The sequence below is a fragment of the Chlorocebus sabaeus genome, chromosome 22, assembly GCF_047675955.1.
Source record: "Chlorocebus sabaeus isolate Y175 chromosome 22, mChlSab1.0.hap1, whole genome shotgun sequence".
NCBI classification, from domain to species: Eukaryota; Metazoa; Chordata; class Mammalia; order Primates; family Cercopithecidae; genus Chlorocebus; species Chlorocebus sabaeus.
In genome coordinates, this window is record NC_132925.1 from 41,349,260 (window position 1) to 41,374,200 (window position 24,941).

The 24,941-nt window shown below is 37.1% G+C and overlaps 1 protein-coding gene across 14 annotated transcripts in view; it reads right to left on the reverse strand.

The window, feature by feature from the left end:
* Positions 1-20,418, reverse strand: part of GOLGB1 (golgin B1) — a 94,561-nt gene extending 74,143 nt beyond the window's left edge. For 4 of the 14 annotated variants that reach the window (XM_007985645.3, XM_007985646.3, XM_007985643.3 and 1 more), the window contains exons 1-4: positions 20,309-20,405; positions 1,926-2,023; positions 937-1,089; positions 255-407 (exon numbers count right to left, since the gene is read on the reverse strand). In XM_007985645.3, coding sequence (XP_007983836.3) covers positions 255-407; positions 937-1,089; positions 1,926-2,021 — 402 coding nt within the window. In that variant the 5' untranslated portion in view covers positions 2,022-2,023; positions 20,309-20,405. Of the gene's footprint in view, positions 1-254; positions 408-936; positions 1,090-1,897; positions 2,024-2,197; positions 2,266-19,684 lie in introns of those variants that run through there. The other 10 variants (XM_073009759.1, XM_038003400.2, XM_007985649.3 and 7 more) reach the window with 8 other exon arrangements.
* Positions 20,419-24,941: the final 4,523 nt, after the last annotated feature.

The following is a 24,941-nucleotide window of genomic DNA, read 5'->3' on the forward strand; positions in this document are numbered from 1 at the left end:
TTTTTAATTCCCTGAAAGTCTAGGTCACAACTGGCACTTCATATCCATGTTTTCTGTAGGCCTTTCATTCTCGCTGTGTGTGGCCTACAGTCCAGCTGAACTATAAGCTCAATAAGAAAAAAAAAAACAAAAAAACAAAACATTATTTAGTGCTGTATCATTTTAGCATCCTAAATGTTTGTGATTGGTGAAGATCTGCTGTATTCGTAGGTTTTTTCAACTTAGGAAATACACACTATACCCAGTCACCATACCTTGGAAAGTTGCTCCTCTGACTGAGGTTCTGTCAGCAGAACAGTCCCTCCTTGTGCTTTCATTTCTTCTATGTGTTTATTCAAAGAAGTTAATTTGGCCTTCGCATGAAGTTTTAGTTTTTTAATTTTGTTATCAGCAGCTTTTTTTTCTTCCTGCCCAAGAACAATGATGGTAAATACATAAATGTTTATTTACCTCTTATCTAGCACATACTAAAAGTTATTTTTATTATTATTACTTTTAGAGACAGGGTCTCTCTCTGTCACCACGGATGGAGTGCAGTGGTGCAATCACAACTCACTGCAGCCTCTAACTCCTGGGCTCAAATGATCCTCCTATCTCAGCTTCCAGAGTAGCTGGGACTACAGGTGCCCACCACCATGCCCAGCTAATTTTTTTAAAATTATTTTTTTGTGGAGACAGAGTCTCACTATGTTGCCCAGGCTAATCTCGAACTCCTGGCCTCAATAAATCCTCCCATCTCAGACTCCCAAAATGCTGGGATTACAGGTGTGAGCTACCACGCCCAGTCCAAAAGTTATTTTCAGTAGGCATAAGGTTATAGTACTAGGGAGATAATTAGATTCTCTAATAATCTAAGTGGAGACAAAAATCAAAGTGAGTAGTGTATCATCTGTCCTTTATCAAACGCTCCACAAGAAAGGATAAAAACAATAGTACCTGTAGAGCTTCATCTTTCTGCTGCAGTTGAACATCCTTCTGTCTAATAATATCTTTTAGCTCTACCACCAATTGCTCTGCATAAGCCAGGCGCTCTTGAACATCTTCTTGTGTAGTATTATTAAATTCCATGTCAGATTCTTGGTGCAATTCCTAATATTTAGGAAAAAAGTTGCCAATGCACCAGGTGTTAGTTTCCCAATAGGAGTTTCTTCATTCCAACTTCTTATGTTTTGCCCAATTCATATTCTTGTTAACTCAAGAATCTAACTCTGATCCAATAATAATCATTATCATAGCCATTACAATGTATTAAGTATTTTATAAATGTTAAACATTTTACAAACATTATGCCATGTATTATCATCCTAATTTTACCTAAGAGAAAAATAAAGAAAAGCAAAAATCATAAACCAGTAAGGGTAAAGGCCAAAAGTTAGAGAGTAGTTAAGTAAAACTCTCTTAACCACTAAGAATTACTTCTTGTCTTCTCAGAAAACTAAGGACTTTTATTAATTCCTTATGTGGGCTTCAGAAAATATAATACATACTGCCAATTTGTGTCATCTTAAAAAAAAAAGAAGATATAATACAAACTATAAAAGAAGTGGTAAATGAAGTTATAAAGCAAACAGATATTCTGAAACCCAAAAGGTGTTCCAGTTTCCCCATTTGTCATTTAGACCTTTCCTGTGGAACAGGAATAGCCAAGGATGAGAACAAAGGACTTAAAACAATCTGGCACTAAACAAGACCCAGGGAGACAAATGAGAAAGTCCTTTCAAATTGTATTCAGGACTTGTTTCCCATCACTGTGGCTTTTAAGCTAAAAACTTACAAGGATCACTTATAAAATTTCAGTATTTTTCTAAATCCTCGCTTCAACTAGCACCAGGGAGGCTTCTCACACCCTTCTATCTTAAATTATTTTCCTTAGAAGAACACAGAACATATGTCTTACCAGTTTAAATCAGAACAGAACTACTCACAGGGTCTAAGGGAGCCCTCATATTCTGATCAGTGTCATCGTCTCCTGATAATTCATGCAAAACAACATTTGCTAATCCTGATAATCGGCTCAGCATTTCTGCAGGAAAAGAAGGGGGAAAAAAAACCCTAAGAATCAGCAAAATGAACATAGGCATCTCCTATATTGATAACCATATCATCCATGAATGAAAAAAGAAAACTGTACAGGTGATTTGTATTAGACACAGTCTGCAGCACAATGATGTCTTCAAAAAGGCATTTGAGTACTTACAGTGTAGTCACACATTGTTCTTTTCAGTGGCAATTGTACAGAGGTTATCACCATCACTAACATCATTTCTAAAATAAAATACAAGTACCTAATCATTAAACATTAATACAATGTTAAATATAAATATATAATTGTTAAATACACCTTAAAGGTAATTTTTATCTTTAATGCCCTTCTTTCATAGTAGTTTCACTTTCAAACATGAATTTCTTTTTTCTCTCTTTTTTTGAGACAGGGTCTTGCTCTGTCACACAGGCTGGAGTACAGGGACACTATCTCAGCTCACTGCAACCTCTGCTTCCTGGGCTCAAGCGATCCTCCCACTTCAGCCTTTCGGGTAGCTGAGACTATAGGCACACACCCAAACATGAATTTCTTATTCTTTCTTCCTCTGCCAGACAGTTATTCTCTCCCATTTGTTCAAATAAACTCCATGATACTGCAACATTTTTCTTTTTATGTGCCCCATGAACCCCATTCTTTCAGAAAGCTTTCTTGATAAACCATGTGGTTTTGCTAAAATTTAAATATAAACTTTGTTCAAAATGTACAGCATTAAATGCATATATTAGAAAAGGAGGAAGGACAGAAATCAGTAACCTACAATTCTTCAGTAGAAAATTAGAAAAAGAAGAATAAATTAAAGCCAGTGTCTAAGCAGAAAAAAAAATCGGAGTAGAAATTAATAAAAATAGAATAGAGAATATCAATAAAACCAAAAGTTGATTATCTGAAAAGATCAATAAAATTGATAAAAATCTAGTCAAGATGACCAAGAAAAAAATAGAGAAGACATAAATTATTGGCATCATAAATAAAAGAGGAAACATCATTAATGATCTAACATACATTAAAAGATAATAAACACTACAAATAGCCCTATCCTTTTAAATTCATTGATATAGATAAAATGGGTCAGTTCACTGAAAGATACAAGCTACCAAAACTCAAGAAGAAATAGAGAACCTGAATATAAATGAGTAGATGTGTGTGAGTGCATGTGTGTGTACAGACACACACACACTCATATATATATACACACACATATAAATATGAAATTGAATTCATACATTAAAAACCTTCTAAAAAAAGAAAACTCCACATTAAGGTGGCTTCATTAGCAAGTAACAACAAACATTTAAGGAATAATACCAACTTTATATAATATATGCCAGAAGATAGAAAAGGAGGGAACACCTTCTAACTTATTTTACCAGACCAGCATTGCCCTAATACTAAAAGCAGACAAAGATATTACAAGAAAACTATAGACCAATGTTCCTCATAGTCACAGTCAACAAAATATTCAAAATACTCCATAAAATATTAGCTAATTAAATCCAGTAATATATAAAAAGATAATACATCACAACCAAGTGGGGTTCAAGAAATGTAATGCTAATTCAAAATATGAAAATCAATGTAATTCACCATATTAATAGACTGAATAAGGAAAACCATATAATATCAATAGATTCAGAAAAAGCATTTGATACATTTCAATATCTATTCATGATTATGAATTCACAATGAGAATAATTCATTCTCAGCAAACTAAGAATAGAAGTAAATTTCCTTAACCTAATAAAGGGCATTTTTAAAAAACTTACAGCCAACCTCATAATTACTGGTGAGAAACTGAATGTTCTCACCATATGAGAAACAAGGCAAAGATGTTGTCTCTTACTACTTCTATCTAACACTATACTGGAGTTGCCCAGTCAGTGCAACAAGCAAGAAAAAGAAAAGACATACAAATTGGAAAGGAAGAAATAAAACTGTCTCAACTAGCAAAATGATTGTCCATGTAGACATTCCTTAAAAAACAACTCCTAGAATAAGTAAATTTAGCAAGGTTGCAGGATATAAAGTCACTATATAAAAGTCAACTGCAGGCCAGGTGCGGTGGCTCACGCCAGTAATCCCAGCACTTTGGGAGGCCGAGGCGGATCACAAGCTCAGGAGATCGAGACCATCTTGGCTAACACTGTGAAACCCCGTTTCTACTGAAAATACAAAAAATTAGCCGGGTGTGGTGGCAGGCACCTGTAATCCCAGCTACTTGGGAGACTGAGGCAGGAGAATGGCGTGAACTCAGGAAATGGAGCTTGCAGTGAGCCTAGATAGCTCCATCTCAAAAAAAAAAAAAGTCAGCTGCATTCCCATTACAATGAACAAGAGGAATTTGAAACCAATAAGAATACCATTTACAACAGCACTGAAAAAGGAGAGTAGGACTTGGGTAGACAGCTAACAAATATTTGCTGAATGCTGAAAACTATTGAAAAACTGAGAAATAAATAAAAAATCTAAATAAATATAGAAATAAAACATATATGTGCATTTGAACTCTATAATATTAAAGTATCAATTCTCCCCATTTTGATCTATAAAATTAGTGCAATTCCAAACTTAATCCCATCAAGCTTTAGTAAACATCAAAAAGCTGACTCTAAAACATATGAAAAGGCAAGGAGTGTGGAAATTACTAACTACAATTACAAGACGGTGCAGCACTGGTGAAAGTACAGACACACAGATCAATGGAACAAAATGGAGAACTTAGAAATAGACACACACAAATTGAGTCAACTGATTTTTGACAGAGGTACAAATGCAATTAAGTTGAGAAAGGACAATCTTTTCAATAAATGGTTATGGAACAATTGGACATCTACGGAAGAGTGAACCTTGACATACAACTCGCACCTTATACAAAGCATATCTCAAAATGGATCAAAGACCTAAACTTAAAATGTAAAGCTTTTAGAAATAAACACAGGAGAAAATGTTTGTGATGCTGAATTTGGCAGTGAGCTTTTAGACACCAAAAAAGCACAACATTATAAAAAATATTGATTAAAAATTTATCAAAACATACAACTTTTGCTCTGTGAAGACAATGTTAAGAAAATGAAAAGACAAGTCATTGAAGCTGGGCGCAGTGGCTCACACCTGTAATCCCAGCACTTTGGGAGGCTGAGGCAAGCCAATCAGTTCAGGCCAGGAGTTCAAGACCAGTCTGGCCAACATGGCAAAACCCCACCTCTACTAAAAATACAAAAATCAGCTGGGCGTGGTGGTGCATGCCTGTAGTCCCAGCTACTCGAGAGGCTGAGGCACAAGAATAGCTTGAACCTGGAAGGCAGGGATTGCAGTAAGCTGAGATCATGCCACTGCACTCCAGCTTGGGCAACAGAGCAAGACTCTGTCTCAAAAAAAAAAAAAAAAAAAAAAAAAAAAAAAAAAGACAAGTCACAGATTAGGAGAAAATATTACAAATAGCATATCCAGTAAATAACTAGTATCCAGAATAAAAAACAATAAAAATACATTAAAACTCAACATCAATAAAGTAAAACACCTGATAAAGAAATGTGCAAGAGATGTGGATACTTCACCAAAGAAGATACGTGGATGGTAAATAAATATATGAAAAGATGCTTAAGTTAATCTGACATTAGGAAAATACTCATTAAAAGCAAAATGAAATACCACTACCTACCTGTTAGAATTGCTAAAATATGTATTTTTTAATGCTGGCAGGGATATAGAGCAACAGGAACTTTCAGTGCCTGCAGATTAGAATACAAAATGGTACAGCTACTTTGGAAAACTGTTTGACAGTTTCTTTAAAAGTTAAACGTACATTTACCAATCCCACTCCTAGGCATCTAACCAAGTTTATAGTAGGTTTGCTCATAATCACAGACTCTGAAAATAGCCAGGATATCCTTCAACAAGTGAATGAGTAACAAACTGTAGCACATCCAAACAATGGAATACTACTCAGCAAAAGAATGAGCTATTGATTCACACAACACAATACTTAAACCTAAAATGCCTTTTGCTACATGGAATAAGCTAAACACTAAAAGATACACATCATACTATTCTACTTATATAACATTTTGAACAAGTCCAGAAATAAACCCACACAAACATAGTTGTCAGGGCTTGAGGGAAGGAGATGTGGCTGAATATAAAAGAGCAACACAAGGGAATGTCTAAGGTGAAGGAACTGTTCTGTATGATCTTGAAGTGGTAAATTCATAACCATGTGCATTTGTCAAAACTCACTGAACTGTACATTCCAAAGAGCAAACTTAATTGTACACAATTTTTTTAAAACTTCAACCAGGATGTCAGGAGTTCCAAAAATGGAATGCAGACTGTGACAAATAGATCTAACTATATTATAAATATATGATATAACCGCACTGAAGGAGATGGGGCTAACCTAAAAAACAAAAATGGTGTTTTGACTGGGTATTATAAGGATAAAGACAAAAAGAACTGACATAAACACTGTACTCTAGTTGGTAAATTTCTTTCTCACAGTGGTATGGATTGGCAATTCTGAAACTACTTCATTGTACACTAGAGTTAAATGAGTAAGTAAATTGTAGATAATGAGATCCAGGTTTTTTACCATCAGTGAAAGAAGTTACAAATAAACAAGGCAAGAAGGCTAGGATAAACCCCATGGTACTGGATTAGTCAGAGATATCAGTATGAACTCATGTTTATTTTAATATATATGTAAATAGATAAATGCAGAAATAAGTATAGATATGTATGCATTATAAATAATCAGTTATTACAGAGAAATATATATTCTAGCTGTGTCCACTGAAAAGTCCTAGAAACAGTAACACCTCAGTAGCAATGAGTGCATCCAGCATCTAGATCTTGATTTCTAAATGCAAATCTCCAATAAAAGGAACTAGGGCTCCTTGGAGAAATGGCTGCCTATCTAGGGTTGGGGCAGGGAGCTAGAAAGTAAGGAAGTGTTCAAAAAAGAAAAAGAAAAAAAATGGGGTATGTGACCAGGAGCCAACCTGAAGGAGCTCCCAATGACCAATGCTAGAATAATTTGAGTCGCAAAATAAATAACAATGGTATTGGATTATATGGATTATAACCCAAATAAAAAATTAAATATCCATCAGTCAATACTGACATAAATAAATTAAATGAATTAATAATATAGACAAATCTTCCTTACAAAAGAATTCCAAATAATTTATGTAGCTACAACCCCCTCTAAAAAGTGGAGCTTAATTCCACTCTCCTTCAGTATGGGCTGGACTTAGTGAATCATTTCCAAAGACTAGAATATGAAAAAAGAAAAACAGCAACATCAGAGTGGTGAGACTTGGCAACCAACACCTCAACCAAGTGATCAAGATTAACATCACCAGTAATAAATCATCGTAATATCATGTAACCCCTGATATAATGTGATGAGAAGGGTACTTTTTTTTTTTTTTTTTTTTTTTTTTTTTTTTTTTTTTAATTTATTTATTATTATTAAACTTCAAGTTGTAGGGTACATGTGCACAACGTGCAGGTTTGCTACATATGTATACTTGTGCCATGTTGGTGTGCTGCACCCATCAACTCGTCATTTACATCAGGTATAACTCCCAATGCAATCCCTCCCCCCTCCCCCCTCCCCATGATAGGCCCCGGTGTGTGATGTTCCCGAGAAGGGTACTTTATCTCTGTGGTATTCTTCTGTAAAACCCGTAAGCCCAGTCTAATTAAGAGAAAATGGTGGGAAAGCCCAAACTCAGGGACATTCTAGAAATACCTGACCAATACTCTTCAAAACTGTCAAAGTAATGAAAAACAACAAAAAACTAAGAAACAGTCACAGATGAGAGAAGACAAGGAGACATGCTGATTAAATACAAAGCAGGCCGGGCACAGTGGCTCACGCCTGTAATCCCAGCACTTTGGGAGGCCGAGGCAGGTGGATCACTTGAGGTCAGTAGTTCGAGACCAGCCTGGCCAACATGGTGAAACCCCATCTCTACTAAAAACACAAAAATTAGCCGGGTGTGGTGGCATGCACCTGTAGTCCCAGCTACTGGGCAGTCTGAGATGGGAGAATCACTTGAATCCGGGAAGCAGAGGTTGCAGTGAGCTGAGATGGTACCACTGCACTCCAGCCTGGGTGCCAGAGTGAGACCCTGTCTCTAAATAAATAAATAAATAAATGCAAGGCAGTATCCTGGATTGGGTTCTGAAACAGAATAAGGACATTAGTGGAAAAAATGGTGAAATCTGAATGAAGTCTGCCTATAGTTTAGTTTATGGCATTGCACCTGTGTTCTTTGTTTTGAAAAACTTACCATGGCTGTGTAAAATGCTAACATTAGAGGATGCTAGATAAAGTGTATACAATAACTGTCCATCTAATCTTCCCAAGTTGTATGTAAATCTAAAGTTATTCCAAAATCAATTTACTTTTATAACCACTGTGTAGGCTATATATTCAGATCAGTGTGAACTGTAGTCCATAAAGTTCATGAAAGTGAGAAGCATATTAATGCTTTGACAGGAAAAATCAAAATAGAACTGGACTGTGCATAGTATTAGTTTACATGATTATGCCTAATTTTACATTTTGTGATAAAATGTAAAACACTTTAAAACCCTTATCAGAGGCCAGGTGCAGTGACTCATGCCTGTAATCCCAGCACTTTGGGAGGCTGAGGCGGGTTGATCAGGAGGTCAGGAGTTTGAGACCAGTCTGACCAACGTGGTGAAACCCCGTCTCTACTAAAAATACAAAAATTAGCCAGGTGTGGCGGCACGTGCCTGTAATCCCAGTTACTCAGGAGGCTGAGGCAGGAGAATCACTTGAACCCGAGAGGCGGAGGCTGCAGTGAGCCAAGATCGCACTATTGCACTCTAGCCTAGGCAACAGAGCAAGACTCCGTCTCAAAAACAAGAACAACAACAACAAAAAACACCCTCAGCAGGAAGAAATATAAAAACTATTGTACAAAATAAACACTTAAATGAAACTAGGCTCTGCTACAGTTTTCTTCTACTGGGATAATAATAGTGTTTAGGTCAGCCATGGTTCTTAAGAAAGAAGTGATGAGAAATACCTGTTTTTTTAATAGGTTGTCTTGGGTCATCTAAGTAGCACATCACTTGGAAAAGATATGTGAGACAGAGATAGAAAAAGTGAACTGTTCCCTAGGAAGGCAATGCAGGAGCATATATAACTTCATATCTAAATACTGGAAGGGCAACACAGTGTCATACATGAGTACATAGGGCCATATATAACTATTTATTCAAGGTATGAGAACCACAGCTATAGTCGGGTTAAAAAAATCACAATTCAGCAGTATACAGATTCTAAACTTTCTTTTTAACTTTAGAGATCATATTTTTTTTGGTAACTTTTAATGAAGGAAATGAATACCATTACTAAAGAGTTTCTTAAACATACAGATTTCTACTAACCAAAGAAAATCATAATGGAACCTAACTTATCAAACAGAATCACTTTATCTTCAGATTTTTCAGACCACTTTGGGAACAAAGAAAACAAAATAACCAACGGATGGGGTTCTGAGAAGATGGGAGTAGCAAGGGGCCCCATGGATTTTGTATCTTCCTTTATTCCCACATAAAAACAGACAAAGCAACTAGGTAACAAAATATCCATGGACAGCCTTCACCAAAAAATTACAAAGTTTCCTACAAACCCCAAATAAACGTGGATATAGACAAACCACCAACAGTCACAAGATCTGGGTGTCACTGGTGTTTAACTGGGAGGAAACTGAGGGAAGCCAGAGGAGTGCGACACCAAGAGGACCTCAAAAGAGCCAGTGGGCATTCACTGGCAAATGTGCCAAGCCAATTACAGAACAGTAGTTGATACAAGGAGGGGTCTTCCCATTCCAGTAACAGGTACTTGCCAGGGGCCTACAAGGGCTGAAAGAGCTGAGGCAGTCTGGACCTTTATTAACTCTCAGAACTGAAGAGTTGGGGCTCTCTTGCAGGATAGGGTCCCACACTGAGGAGAATCTGCTAAGAGGAGAATTAAAATTAAGTGACTAAGGAAAGAGGAGGTCCAGATAAAGAGTGGGTAAAAGTGGCAAGGAAAGAAAAGCAGGAAATCTGAGAAATCAGCTGCCATATAGTTGAACAATGTCTGAAAACAGCACAAGAAGAAACCTTATCAACTTAGAAAAGCTGTATAAAATCTCTTTCTAAAAGTTCAGCAACACTAAATTCATATTAAAAATGAACTACTGAGGCCAGGCGTGCTGGCTCATCCTGTAATCCTAGCACTTTGGGAGGCTGAGGTGGGATGATCACTTGAGCTTAGGAGTTCAAGAGTAGCCTGCGCAATATAGCAAGATCCCATCTCTACAAAATTTTTTAAAAAAATACTAGCCAGGCATGGTGGCACATGCATGTAGGCCCAGCTATTCAGGCTAAGGTGGGAAGATTGCTTGAGCCCAAGAGGTGGAGGCTGCAGTGAGCCATAATCACACCCCTACACTCCAGCCTGGGTGACAGAGTAAGACCCTGTCCCCTCCCCCCCCCAAAAAAAAGAGCAACTGAAAAGTATCACACTTCAGATATGTTACTAGAAGAAAAAAAAAGGAGGAAAACAATCATAATAACATCCAGACAGAAAATGGAAGCATGTCAGAGAGCCATGCTCAAAAACACAGTTCAAAACTATAACCACCTAAATCTACTTAAGGAACTAAAAGGCATTTAAAATGACATAAGATTTGAAAAAATAAACACCAGAAATAGAAAAACCCAGAAATAAAGTGAAAACAAGAAGTGACTGAAAAATTTAAAAAATCATTTTGGAAATGAAGACAAAACTAGAAGGAAAAGGGAAATGAGTAAATATAACAAACCATGCCATTAAAAAAAAGCAAAGTTGAAATGAAGGATAATTTTAAAAATCAAAAAGAAATGACCTAAAAACTAGACATGCAACTACCTTATGACCCTCAATTCCACTCCCCAGCATTTATCTTAGAGAAAAGAAAACTTAAGTTCACACAAAAACCTGCTGTATATAAACATTCATAGCAGCTTTATTTGTATTAATAGATGTTTAAACAAACTGTTATATACAGGGAAATGGTTAAACAAACTGGTACATACATCCCATGGAATACTTCTCAGTAATAAAAAGGAACGAACTACTGATGAACCCAACAACTTAGATGGATCTCCAGAAAACTACACTGAAAGAAAAAAAGCCAATCCCAAAAGGTTATATATTATACAATTCCATACTTCCATAACATTTTTGAAATGACAAAATTCTAGAAATGGAAAGATTAGTGGTTACCAGTGGTTAGACAGGGGTTGGGGTGGGAAGTGACTGTAACACAAGGGATCCTTGTGGTGGTGCAACTGTTCAATATCTTGACTGTGGCAGTGGATACAGGAACCTACACAGGTGATATAATACTACAGAACTTAATAATATACACACAGACATATACAATGAATATACAAATGAATACACAAGTAAAACTGGGGAATATATCAATCTCAATATCCTTATTATGATATTATATATTAGTTTTTGCAAAATGTTACCAATGGAGGAAACAACAAAGTGTATAAAAGAGCTCTGTATTATTTCTTACAACTGCATGTGACTCTACAATTGTCTTCATATTTAACAAACAAAAGAAAAAGAAATGAACTAAATGCAACATGATATCTTGAATTGAATCCTGGAACAGAAAATGGACATTAATGGAGAAACTGGTGAAATGTGAACATCTGGAGCTTAGTTAATATTAATGTACAATGTTGGTTTCTTAATTTTGTACACTGCTAATGTCACATGTTAATCTTAGGGAATACTAAACAAAGGATACACCAGATTTCTGCACTATCTTTGCAATGCAATTTTCTGTAGTAAACTTTCTGTAGTGATCTGAAATAATTCCTAATTATCTGTTTATTTTTAAAAATGTAAGAAATTAAGAGTTACAAAGGATTTGCAAGAAACTGATAAATACTGAAGTAATGTGAATAACAGGATTCCCTGAAAAAGAAAAGCAAAGCAACAGCACAAATATGAAAAACCATAATCCAAGAATACTCATTTGAATTTTTTTTAAAAAAAGATTTGAAACTACATCTTGAAAGAGCCCACAGTGTACCTCAGAGTGTCAACTCAGAATGACCAACAAAATGGTCTGGTAAAATTACTGGACTTAAAAAAAAAATCCTTTAGGATTTAGGCTCAAAGATCATATGACTAGTAAGATAAAGAAAAGAAAACATTAGATTTTTCAACAGCAATGTTTTTGCCAGAAAAAAAAAAAGAGTTATAAATTTAAGATATTCAAGAAAAGAAAAAAGTGAGCCAAGGATTCTATTTCTGGCAAACATAACCTTCAGATATAAAAAACAGACAAAATATTATGAACAAGCAAGAAAATTCATGAAATATGAATATTCCCTTAAGCCTTTCCTAAAGAATTTATTAGAGGCAAAACTTAAGACACTCCAAATGACTAAAGAAACATCATTATAACAACTAGTGGTGAGCATTAAATATAAGGTCATTAACAGAATTAAGACTAAATAAAGACTGAGGAAGAGACAGCATAGTATGTAATAATTATATGCTCTGACAATATATAGGACAACCATGAAAAAAAACTGGGAAGAATGTGAATAGCATATGCAAAAAATAAAAAATATTTTTTAAACAGTTTTCAATAATTAAAAGTAGTTGTTGTCTATGGTCATACGACCCTGAACACACCCGATCTCGTCTAAAGTGGTTGTGGTGCTGATATTAGTATCACTACTCCTAGATTACTATATGTGAAATGTAGAATTAAAGCAAATGAGTAATTATGGATATACTAATTCTGTATTTTCAGTTATGAAAAGAAGATACAGATGTAATACAGAAGAAATTAAGAACCCCAAAATACAAACTTTGTATTGATCTTTGAATCTGAATAGGAACAGTGTGAAATGACAATTCAGTATTTTATATTTGTTCACATATTTTCCTAGCTCTGTCCACTGAAAAGGCTTAAAAGTAATGACAAACTGAGAAGCAATGAATATCTCTAGTGCCTAGATTGGGGTCTTGAAATACTCGTTCCCATTTTTAAAAAGTTTTTAAAAGGAGGTTTTCTTAGAGAAATGGCTAATTCTAGTTCTAAAGTGGAAATGTACAAAATGATCCTGAAACATCTTGTCATACAAAATAGGAAGCTTTCAAAGGACACAGGTTCCCATTGGCTAAAAGTATAATTTGAATATATATGAATAAGAATTATAGCACACTGGGTCATACTGTCCATGGTAATTTATAGATTCAATGCCATCCCCATCAAGCTACCAAGGACATTCTTCACAAAATTGGAAAAAACTACCTTAAAGTTCATATGGAACCAAAAAAGAGCCCACATAGCCAAGACAATCCTAAGCAAAAAGAACAAAGCTGGAGGCATCACGCTACCTGACTTCAAACTATATTACAAGGCGACAGTAACTAAAACAGCATGGTACTTATACCAAAAGAGATGTATAGACCAATGGAATAGAACAGAGACCTCAGAAATAACACCACACATCTACAACCATGTGATCTTTGACAAACCTGACAAAAACAAGAAATGGGGAAAGGATTCCCTACTTAATAAATGGTGCTGGGAAAACTGGCTAGCCATATGTAGAAAGCTGAAACTGGATCCCTTCCTTAAACCTTATTAAAGACTTAAATGTTAGACCTAAAACCATAAAAACCCTAGAAGAAAGCCTAGGCAATACCATTCAGGACATAGGCATGGGCAAAGACTTCATGACTAAAACACCAAAAGCAATGGCAACAAAAGTCAAAATAGACAAGTGGGATTTAGTTAAACTAAAGAGCTTCTGCACAGCAAAAGAAACTACCATCAGAGTGAACAGGCAACCTACAGAATGGGAGAAAATTTTTGCAATCTGCCCATCTGACAAAGGGCTAATAACCAGAATCTACAAAGAACTTAAACAAATTTACAAGAAAAAAGCAAACACCACCATCGAAAAGTGGGCAAAGGATATGAACAGATACTTCTCAAAAGAAGACATTTATGTAGCCAACAGACACATGGAAAAATGCTCATCATCATTGTTCATCAGAGAAATGCAAATCAAAACTACAATGAGATACCATCTCACACCAGTTAGAATGGCGATCATGAAAAGTTAGGAAACAACAGATGCTAGAGAGGTTGTGGCAAAATAGGAACACTTTTACACTACTGGTGGGAGTGTAAATTAGTTCAACCATGTGGAAGACAGTGTGGCAATTCCTCAAGGATCAGAACTAGAAATACCATTTGACCCAGCCATCCCATTACTGGGTATATACCAAAAAGATTATAAATCATGCTACTATAAAGACACATGTACATGTATGTTTATTGTGTCACTATTCACAATAGCAAAGACTTGGAATCAACCCAAATGTCCATCAGTGATAGACTGGATTAAGAAAATGTGGCACATATACACCATGGAACACTATGCAGCCATAAAAAAAGATGAGTTCATGTCCTTGGCGGGGACATGGATGAAGGTGGAAACCATCATTCTCAGCAAACTATCACAAGGACAGAAATCAAACACCGCATGTTCTCACTCATAGGTGGGAATCGAACAATCAGAACACTTGGACACAGGGCAGGGAACATCACACACCAGGGCCTGTCAGGGGGTGGAGGGCTGGGTAATGGATAGCATTAGGAGAAATACCTAATGTAAAGGAAGAGTTGATGGGTGCAGGAAACCAATATGGCACATGGATACCTATGTAACAAACCTGCACGTTGTGCACATGTACCCTAGAATTTAAAATATAATAAAAAAAAAACCAGTTAATCAAAATTAATACCTGTAGGAATAGAAATTGTAAATACATAAATTTCCATGGAAAAATTATAAAATAAGCCACCAATGCTAAAACACCAGAAATAGGTGCTATTAGAAAATTCTACCCAATTGTCAAAAATGAGAGAATCTAAGTGCTATAGAAGTTGCTATTTATATTGCTCCAAAATATAGAAAAAGAAAATGAAAAATTGCAAACCATCTCCCTACAAATATTGATGCCAACATTCTAAATACATTTTAATTAGAATTTTAAATAAAATATTAGCAAACTGAATCTGACTAGATACTGAAAAAAATTATCACCAAGTGGATTTATTCTAGTAATTCAAATATCATTAATTATTATGAAATCCACTATGGAAACCCATACCACTACCACATGAGTTTCTGATTGACCCTCCCCAGAAAGAAGTGTGCCCACCAGCATCCTACTGAGTATCACTGAATATCATAGCAAACGAAGAACACATACACATGAACACAGGATAATAATGATATTATTAATGGCAACAATTACTGAGCAACATTTAATTTAAATGTAAGTAAGTGTACCAGACACTTTATATACTCTTTAATCTTAACAAAATCTGCAAGATAAGTATTATCATCATCCCCATTTTATAGAGGGAAAACTGACACTTAGAAATTAAGACATTTCAAGGTCCCTCAGTTAAATACATAATACAATAGCAGCCAGGCAGGGTGGCTCACGCCTGTAATCCCAGCACTTTAGAAGGCTGAGGTGAGAGGATGGCTTGAGCACAAGAGTTCAAGACTAGCCTGAGCAACATAGTGAGACCCTGTCTCCACAAACATTTTTTTTTTAATTAGCTGGGCATACTGGCATATGCCTATAGTTCCAGCTATTCGGGAGGCTGAGGCAGGAGGATCACTTGAGCCCAGGAGTTTGAGAGTGCAGTCAGCTATGATCACACCACCGTATTCCAGCCTAGGCAACAGAACAAGACTTTGTCTCAAAAAAAAGAAAGAATAAAATAAAAAAGATTAATAGAATAAAATAAAAAGCTATTTAAAGGAAAAACAGATTACTTTTCTCACATAACCATTTAAAAATATGTACATTTTAAGGAAGGAAAGATTAATATTTAAATGAGATAAAAATCTGGGAGAGTGCTAGAGATGTACCAGTTTAGGCAAGACAAAAGGAGTCTCTCATAGATTGATTCAACAATCTCAGAGATCCACAGGAAAGCAGGTGACATAGTGGGAAGTGCACTAAACTGGGAGCCAAGGAACTGAGTTTTCAGTCCTGGCTCAATAAGAAGCTGCATCATAGCGGGTAAGTCACCTTAGAGCATCAGTTTCCTCATCTTAAAATGAAGACTGACAAGGACCATTCTAATGCCCCCTGCTCTACAGCTGTTGACATTAAAGGAATGATCTGGAAATGTAAATGGCAGGGCATCTCAGTCACAGTTGTAGGCTTTTGGTAGCTCAAAGGTTGGGAACTACATGGCAAGAAAGCCAGTAAGTAGCCATGCTTAAGCTAAATGAAGAAAGATGAGTTCTCCCCTCTATTAGGCTCACTGCAGACAGAAATGGGCAAATATATAGACAAAAATTAATAAAGGGAAAAATATTCATATTCATAGTCATAAATGTATGTAAGGAATATATATGTATACATGTATATGTGTGTATATATAAATTAATAAAGGGGGAATATTCATATTCATAGTCATAAATTCATGTAAGGAATACGTATGACTGCTGGACAAACAATGCTCTTGCTGTTATTTTATAAAGCACCAAAATCATGAATAGCAATTAAGGAAAAGAATAAAATACAGAGCTTCATGCCAAGGCCAGGGATTCCATAAAACACTACAGCAAATAAAACAATTCCTCAAAGTCTATGCTGGCCACAGCTTTCACAAGGACCTTAACACTTATGTGTTGAAGTGGCACTTAGAATTAAGTAAGTTTTATTTTCTCCAAGTCTTCACTGTTATCAACGATTATTCTTACAACAACCACCTGGTGTTGAGCATTATGCTAGGAACTATAAAAATATAAAAAGAAATATAAAGCATGTCCCTAGTCACAGAAAACAGAACAACATGCACAGGAAAATAAGCAAAATAACTGAAGACAGTGAGTGCATGCCTGTGTGTATATGCACACACGCCATCTATTTTGGAATTTAAATCATATTTTCCCACAGAAACACAGAGAAGGTGGTTAGGTTTCAGTTGAGGCGACTCCAGAAACTTATTTTCATGCTTATTTAGTTAAGCCTCAGTAGCTGTCCTTAATTCTTTAAATCTCAAAATGATTTTCAACCAAGTTGAGGGGCTAATAGGTAGTGCTGTATGGCTGAAAATAACATATTCGATATTATGACATAATTTTACAATTAGAAAATGAACAACTATTTTTCATGATGCAGACGCCACTATTTTAATTAAACGAATTTAAAAGTAAGTGGTAGCTATAACATACATACACAGCATGACCAGCCAAGCACTGCTCCAATATCTTTATATATAACTTACTTCTCATTATTTAACTCACTTTATTTATTTATTTATTTTGAGACCGAGTTTCACTATTGTCACCCAGGCTGGAGTGCAGAGCACGATCTCTCTGCAATCTCCGTCTCCCGGGTTCAAGTGATTCTCCTGCCTCAGCCTCCCAAGTAGCTGGGATTACTGGTACCCGCTGCTATGCCTGGCTAACTTTTTGTATTTTTAGTAGATAGGGGGGTTTCACCATGTTGGCCAGGCTGGTCTCAAACTCCTGACCTCAAGTGATCCACCCGCCTCTGCCTCCCAAAGTGCTGGGATTATAGGCTTGAGCCACTGCGCCTGGCCTAACTCACTTTATCCCTAAAACAAACGCAAGAGGGAGTACTGTCAATATTCCCAGTTTTACAGTGAGTAAACTAAGGCAGAAGGATGTTAAGTAATTTCCCAGTCACATAGTTTGACAAAGCTTCTTGATGGGTGAAGACACACAGAAAAAATTTTATTTTCTGAATAATCTCATTACCCAATATTCTTCACTCAGGTTGAAAACAGAACGAGGGGACAAGGGCATTATGTTAATAGTTAGGTAAGTACTTTTTTTTTTTTTAAGCAGTACGTAAACTAAAATGATTCATAGTAATATGGCCCCAAATAATTCCATATTGTTTAAACTACAGACAGGTTCACACAAGGGACCTAGGATATATATACATGGATGTTCACTACAGCAGTGTTCTGATGGTTAATGACTGAAAATCTAAATGTCCATCAATGGGGACAGGCTAAATATAATTTTTATATTTTTACAAAGGACTGCCATGTAGCCATCTAAAAGGATGAGGTAATTTTATACCCATGGATATTGAAAGTGCCTAATACACAGTATGAAAGGACAAAAGAAAGATGTAGAATAGCATGTGTATTAGCATTCCACTTGTGGGAAAGACAGAAGCGGGTATATATTATCATGTGCTTTATTATGATCAGAAAATTTCTTAAATATAACCAAGAAATTATTTACAGTGCTTACTTCTGGGAAATGGAGAATGGAGATGGGTAGATCAGTAGATAGAGAAGAAAAAGACTTTTCTTTTTACATTGTATCCTTCTGTATTAAATTTCCTTTTATCAAAAGCATGTAGCTGATTTTAAAATAGCTTAATTAAAAATACAGCAACATAGAGCCTAGTCTCCTGTTACATAATGGTTTCTAACCACAGACTGGTATGTAATGATCAGTGGTATTCCTAGTAGTAGTTAACCTAGAGAAATTAATGAATGATTTATTTTATAAACAAGGATAAAGTCAACATCCCTTTAATTAATCCATTAATCAAAGGGAGAAAAAGAAAAGGGGCCTATAAATCTCAAGCAGAAGGTTGAAAAAAATCTTCTAAAGATTATTTTTAAGAAAGGCTGCATCCCAGAGTCTGGATGCCAGAAATGCCAACGACCTTCTTGAAAAACAAGGAAGCATCTTTACGTGATTGTCAAATTGGACTGGGAGGTCCCAAAGGGTGGGCAAGGCTTTTTAAAAATTTCATTCTTTTAAGTTTATACTTTTGCATATTTCATATTATACACAACATATTTACAGTGGTAGTCATACACTATGAATAATTAAATATACAATATTTGGGGAGATGCATGCTCAAAAATGTTTTACTGATAGGGAGTCCAATTAAAAAGGTTTGGAAGCTACTGCCGTTGTAAAAAAAATTAATGCAGTGAAGAGAAAAACATTAAATGGTCATTCTGTGGTCAAGCGATGAAAAGTAAAAGCTATGAAGCAGTTAATGTACAATGCCTGCAAATTTGGAGTACTCTTCAACTTTTTCCTGCATCCATTCCAAAACCAAATCCTGCCATTTTTCCAATAGAATATTTCCTGAGTTTGCCCCTTCATAACCATTCTGGCCATCTAAATCTTATAAATTCACGCTTTTGGAAAGGCCTCCGGCCCTTCTGTAAAAAGCCCTCCACTTGCCTGCATCTTGCACAGAACTGTAAGAAGGTCCTTTAAGTGCTCGGCCAGCTTCCAACTATCTCAAAAACTGAAAGTACTTATTCATGATTTTAAATATCCCTGTCCCACTCTCAAAGTGTCCGCTCCCCACAGACCAACTGGAGCTCTTTAAATAAGTCAGACAAATATATTCCTCATTCCTCAAGGGACTCACCCTCCCTTTCACACTCCGGTTGTGCAGATTAAACACACTCCACACCATCAAACCAAGTTATTTTTTCTCGAGAACTCTCCTCGAGGTTCCTTTTTCTCTAACAGCCTGCCCACCTCTGATTCCTGGGATTTTCGTGTTGACGGGATCGTTGGGATCTTTCCTCTCTTCTCATCTTTCCAGTAACCCATTAGCATTAGCAGGATCACTGGACAGGCCTCCGTTTGCATTAATATCGCCAATGATTCTGTGATCTCTGCCCTCAAGACCTGTGATTTCTTTTGGTCCCGCCTCCCCTTCGGGACACTAAGTTTGTTTAGGGCCTGAGCATAGGGGCCCGGCAGGTTCTTTCCGACGTCAGCGGCTGCGTACCCAGGCCGACTTAGGCAGGCCGCTCCAGGAACAAGGCCGTGCGGACAGGACTGACCTGGGCGCTTTTCCCCGTCGCTCGCAGGGGAGAAACGTGCCGGGGAGGGGACAGACCGTGAGCAAGAGGTCCAAGTCTGCGCAGGGCGACCCCGAAAGCCCTCCGGTGGGGCCGAGAGGCTTGTGGGCTACTAGAACGAGGCCTGGTAGGTGAAGGAGGCGGGTGAAGGGCCGGATCCAGGACTGAATCCGGGAGAGGCGGGGCGAGGAGGCGACTCCAGTGTAGCTGCTTGGGCAGCTCCCGCGACCCCTCTGGCGGGGGTGACTGTTATTGGACTCGCAGAGGGAAGAGTTGGGGAGCGTCCCCCACTCACCTAGAAGCGCTGCCGCCTGAGGCTTCAGCTGCCCCCCTCCCAATTCAAGCCACGTCAGCTCGGGAACCCCGTACGCAACACCTTCCACCGCCGCGCCCCGCCAGGGACTCAGCCACTAGCAGTTGGGACAGAAGATGGGATTAAGACACCGACCAATCAGGACTATCGGCAGTGGGTTACCAGGGAGACCAGGCACGCCTTGTTTGTTACCAACCTATCAACAATGACGGAAACCAATCAACGACAGAAGATGCCCCGCTTCCTCAAAGAAACAGCCAATGGACCCTAAAGAGTGAATGAGGGGCGTGATTAGACGCGAGTAGGTGCCCCGGAAGAAGATCTGGGGAGGGACAGGAAATGCCGAGTAGGCGGGCGTTCTGGGAAAGGTCAGGTGTTCTCAGTGTGAGGTGGTTGTGCTGGTTGCGTCTAATTCCTCCGCTTAGTCGGCTGTGACTGACCGAGACTGCGGCTTGGGCTTCCGTAGAGACTTGAGACTGCGGGCACCCCCTGCCATTAGGATTGTTGAATGAGCTGTGAGAAGGGAGTCGGGGATGTGGGACTCTTAGAGTCAAAAAATACTGAAGCCTCTTAGTTCTTCGTCTAATATGACCTTTTGATTTTGTTGATGAAAAATAATTAACCACAGAAGTAACTTGCCCAAAGTCAAACAGCGACTTAGTGATGAAACTCGAACTAGAACCCGGTGTCAGTATGAAAGAGGATCAGCAATGTCTGTAAGGACATGATTGAGAGAGAGAGAGTAGTGACTACTAGAAAGGTGCCTCTTACAAAGTGGAGCCTGAGCCAGGACCTAAGCAAAGATTGAGAGTTGAGGGCTCAGGCTCTGCAATGGGTGTCAGTGAAGAGCTCCAGCAAAAGACTGAAATCACGCATGCTCTCCTTAAACCCCTAAGGAAAGGGAGGGAAAGTAGCCAACTCCCAGTGACCTGTCATTTCAGGCACTCTCTAGGCAATAAGAATAATGTTAGTTTGAATTTATTGAATCTTACTGTGCACTCAGCTGGCCCATTATATGTATACTCATCTTAATGATTACATAACTTCGCAATTCAAACATCAGCTCAGTAAGGCTTTTCCTGGCTGCCCATCTTATGGAACTGGAGGTCATTATGTTAAGTGAAATAAGTTTGGCACAGAAAGACAAATATCCCATAGTCTCACTCATGTGGGAGCTTAAAAAGTTGATCTCATGGAGCAGAGATAAGTACCAGAGCCTGGGAAGGTGGAGTTGGGGGAGGCAGGGAAGAGATTGGTTAATGAGTACAAACATATAAGGAATAAGTTCAAGTGTTTGATAGCACAGTAGGGTGACTATAGTTAATATATATTTCAAAATAACTAGAAGAGAAGATTAGAAATGTTCCCAACACAAAGAAATGATAAATGTTCGAGGTGATAGATACCCTAAACACCCTGATTTGATTATTACACATTGTATGCATATATCAAACTACCACACCCCATAAATATGTACAAATATGTATCAATACAAACATAAATAAAATTGCTGCATGCACTATACTTCTTTGCTTCTTTTTCCCCCTAAGCATTTTGCCATCTAACATACTATATATTTTATTCATTTATCTTATATCTCTCTTCTCATTAGATTATAAGCTCCAGGAAGGTAGTAATTTTGATCTCAGCTTTATCTCCAGGTCCCAGAAAAGTATAGAGGAGGGCACTCATTATCTATTAAATTAATAAAGTATATGTGATTAGCCTTATTTTAAATGCAAGGCAATAAGACTTCAGAAGGTTAAATAATTTGCACAAGGTCCCATGGTGAGGGGCAGAGACAGAATTTGAAGTGGCTATTCAACGTCAGTGCTGCAGCACTTTATGAATACATCATATTCTTATATCCCTCATTGTATCACCCAGCAAAGTCCTAAACCTGCATCAGTCCAACTATTGGTCTCTACTCCTACCTTTGGGGAGCAAAATGCTGCAGGAGACATCAGGACAATAATGACATCAATGTCCTGACCACTACACATTCAGTTTCCAGCTGAACTCCATCTTCAGCACACTCCCAAATTCTTCTTGTCTTCAGCTTCCTCTCCCATTTGCCACAATTATTCAAACCTTTAACATCCTCTTTAAGTCCCAACCCCATATCTACACCTCACACTCCCAGCAGATGAACTTGCGTCTACCTTAGAGAAAATAGAAACCATCACTGAGAGTCCTATTGTACTCCCTTACACAAAATTTACCTTTCTACATACCTATTTTCACATTCAACCTTAGAATTTATCTTTCAGTTTTAACAGAATGAAACTTTCTTATGGGAGAAGAGATTAGAATTTTGTCTGTCTAGTAAGTCTTCTTATGGCTCTACCTTCTATTATTGGGTGAGCACATTATGGTGAGAATTATAGTGAACACTAGGGGTACGAAGGAAGAAAATGAGGTGGAAAAGTTAAAGAACGAAACTGATATTATTTCTAAGTTCACTGAAGGACTGGAAATAATTTAGAATGCAACTTAATGGAAGCAATTTAGGCTCTGAGAGGGTGATCAAGATAATAAAAGATAATTAGGAGTTGCCCCAGCAAAAAAGAGGGTACAGAATAGTGGAGGTAGAGGGAGCAGCATGTGCATGAACCATTTGGGCAATTTGACATAAGTGATATGACTGAACGGATAGGCAAAGAGTAGGTCATAAAATTGTGCCATTTTATGCTAAGGAGTTTGGATATGACTCTAAGCTCCAGAGCAGTTACAGACTGCAGAAATCACAGAATTGTGGAGTCATTCAGATGTCCCTTAGAGAGTGACCATTTCCCTAAGTGCAAGTACAGGGAGGAAAAGTTGAAAGACAAGAAATGTCACATTCTCTGTGATTTACTGTTGCCCAATTCCCTCTCCCCTTTTTCAGTTCTTTCCTCATCATCCTCTTACCTTCCCCTATACCAAATGCAAACTTATTCGAAAACTTTCATGCAGCCTTATTTATTAAGGTATCTTCCATACCTAATATATCTTCAGCATAGTATATACTCAATAAATATTTGTTAAATAAATAAAATATCCAACATATAATTCTATATGAATAAATCTTAAAATCTTAGAGAAATAAGAAATTGTCTCGAAAAATATAACTTTGAGACATATCAATTATATGCAAAAATATACAATCACATGATCACATCAATCAATGAAGAAAAAAATTTTCACAAGAAGAAGAGGGAAGGTAAGGAAAGAAGAAGAGGGATGGTGGGGGGGAAAAGAAGGGAGATGGGGGGAAAGAAAGAAGAGGGAAGGTGAGGAAAGAAAGTGGGGAAAGAAAAAGAGGGAAGGTGGGGAAAGAAAAAGAGGGATGGTGGGGAAGAAGAAGGAAGGTGGGGGAAGAAGAAGAGGGAAGGTGGGGGAAGAAGAAGAGGGAAGGTGGGGATAGGGAAAAGAAGCTGAGGAAAGAAGGTGAGGAAAGAAGAAGGAGGGAAGGTGGCGGAAGAAGAAAAAAAAATCAATACCCATTCATGATTTAAAAAAAAAAAAACAAACTCAGAAAACTAGCAATAGAAGGATATTTACTCAACTTGATAGAAAAATATTGCAAATTCTTAATGGTGAGAAACTAGATGCTTTCCCTCTAAGATCAGGGAAAAGGCAAGGATGTCCCCTCTCACAACTCCTATGTGACATTATACTAAACCTACCTAATGTAAGATAAGAAAGGGAAATAAAAGATATTCATACTAGAAAGTAATAAATAAAACTGTCTTTGTAGATGACATGATTTTTTATGTAAAAAATACCTAAGAATAAACAAAAACCTCCTGGAATTAATAGGCAATTTTAGCAAGACTACAGGGTAAAAGGTCAATTGCTTTCCTAACACCAGCAAAGAACAGTTGGAATTTGAAATTAAAAACACAATACCATTTACATTACCCTCAAAAAATAAAGAGAAAATAAATACTTAGGCATAAATCTAACAAAATATGCACAAGCTCTATGTGAAGGAAACTAGCAAACCTCTGATTTAAAAAATTAAAATCTAAATAAATTGAGAAATATTCCCAGAAAGCATCAGTATTGTTACGATGTCAATTATTCGCAACTTTATCTGTAGATTCAATAAGATCTCAATCAAAATCTTAGCACATTATTTTGTGGATATCAACAAATTAATTCTGAATTTTATATGAAGAAGTAAAAGACCCAGAATAATCTCAAGAAGAACAAAGTTTGTGGACTGACATTACCCAACTTCAAGACTTACTAAAAAGCTACAGCAAACAAGACAGTATGGTATTGGTAAACAAATAGACAAATAGACCAATGGAACAGAATGGAGAGCCCCAAAATAGATCCACGTAACTGTAGACAACTGATCTTTGACAAAGGAGCAAAGGCAATTCAATGGAGAAAAGTCTTCAGTACATGGTGCTAGAACAACTGGAAATCCACATGCAAAAAATGACACACACCTTATACCTTTGATAAAAATTAACTCAAAATGGATCTTAAGATGTAAGTATAACATTTAAAACTATAAAACATCTATAGGATAACTTGACTCTAGGTGACTTTGAATTTGGTGATTTTTCAGATACAACACCAAAAGTATGATCCAATGGGGGTGGGGGAAACGTAATAAGTT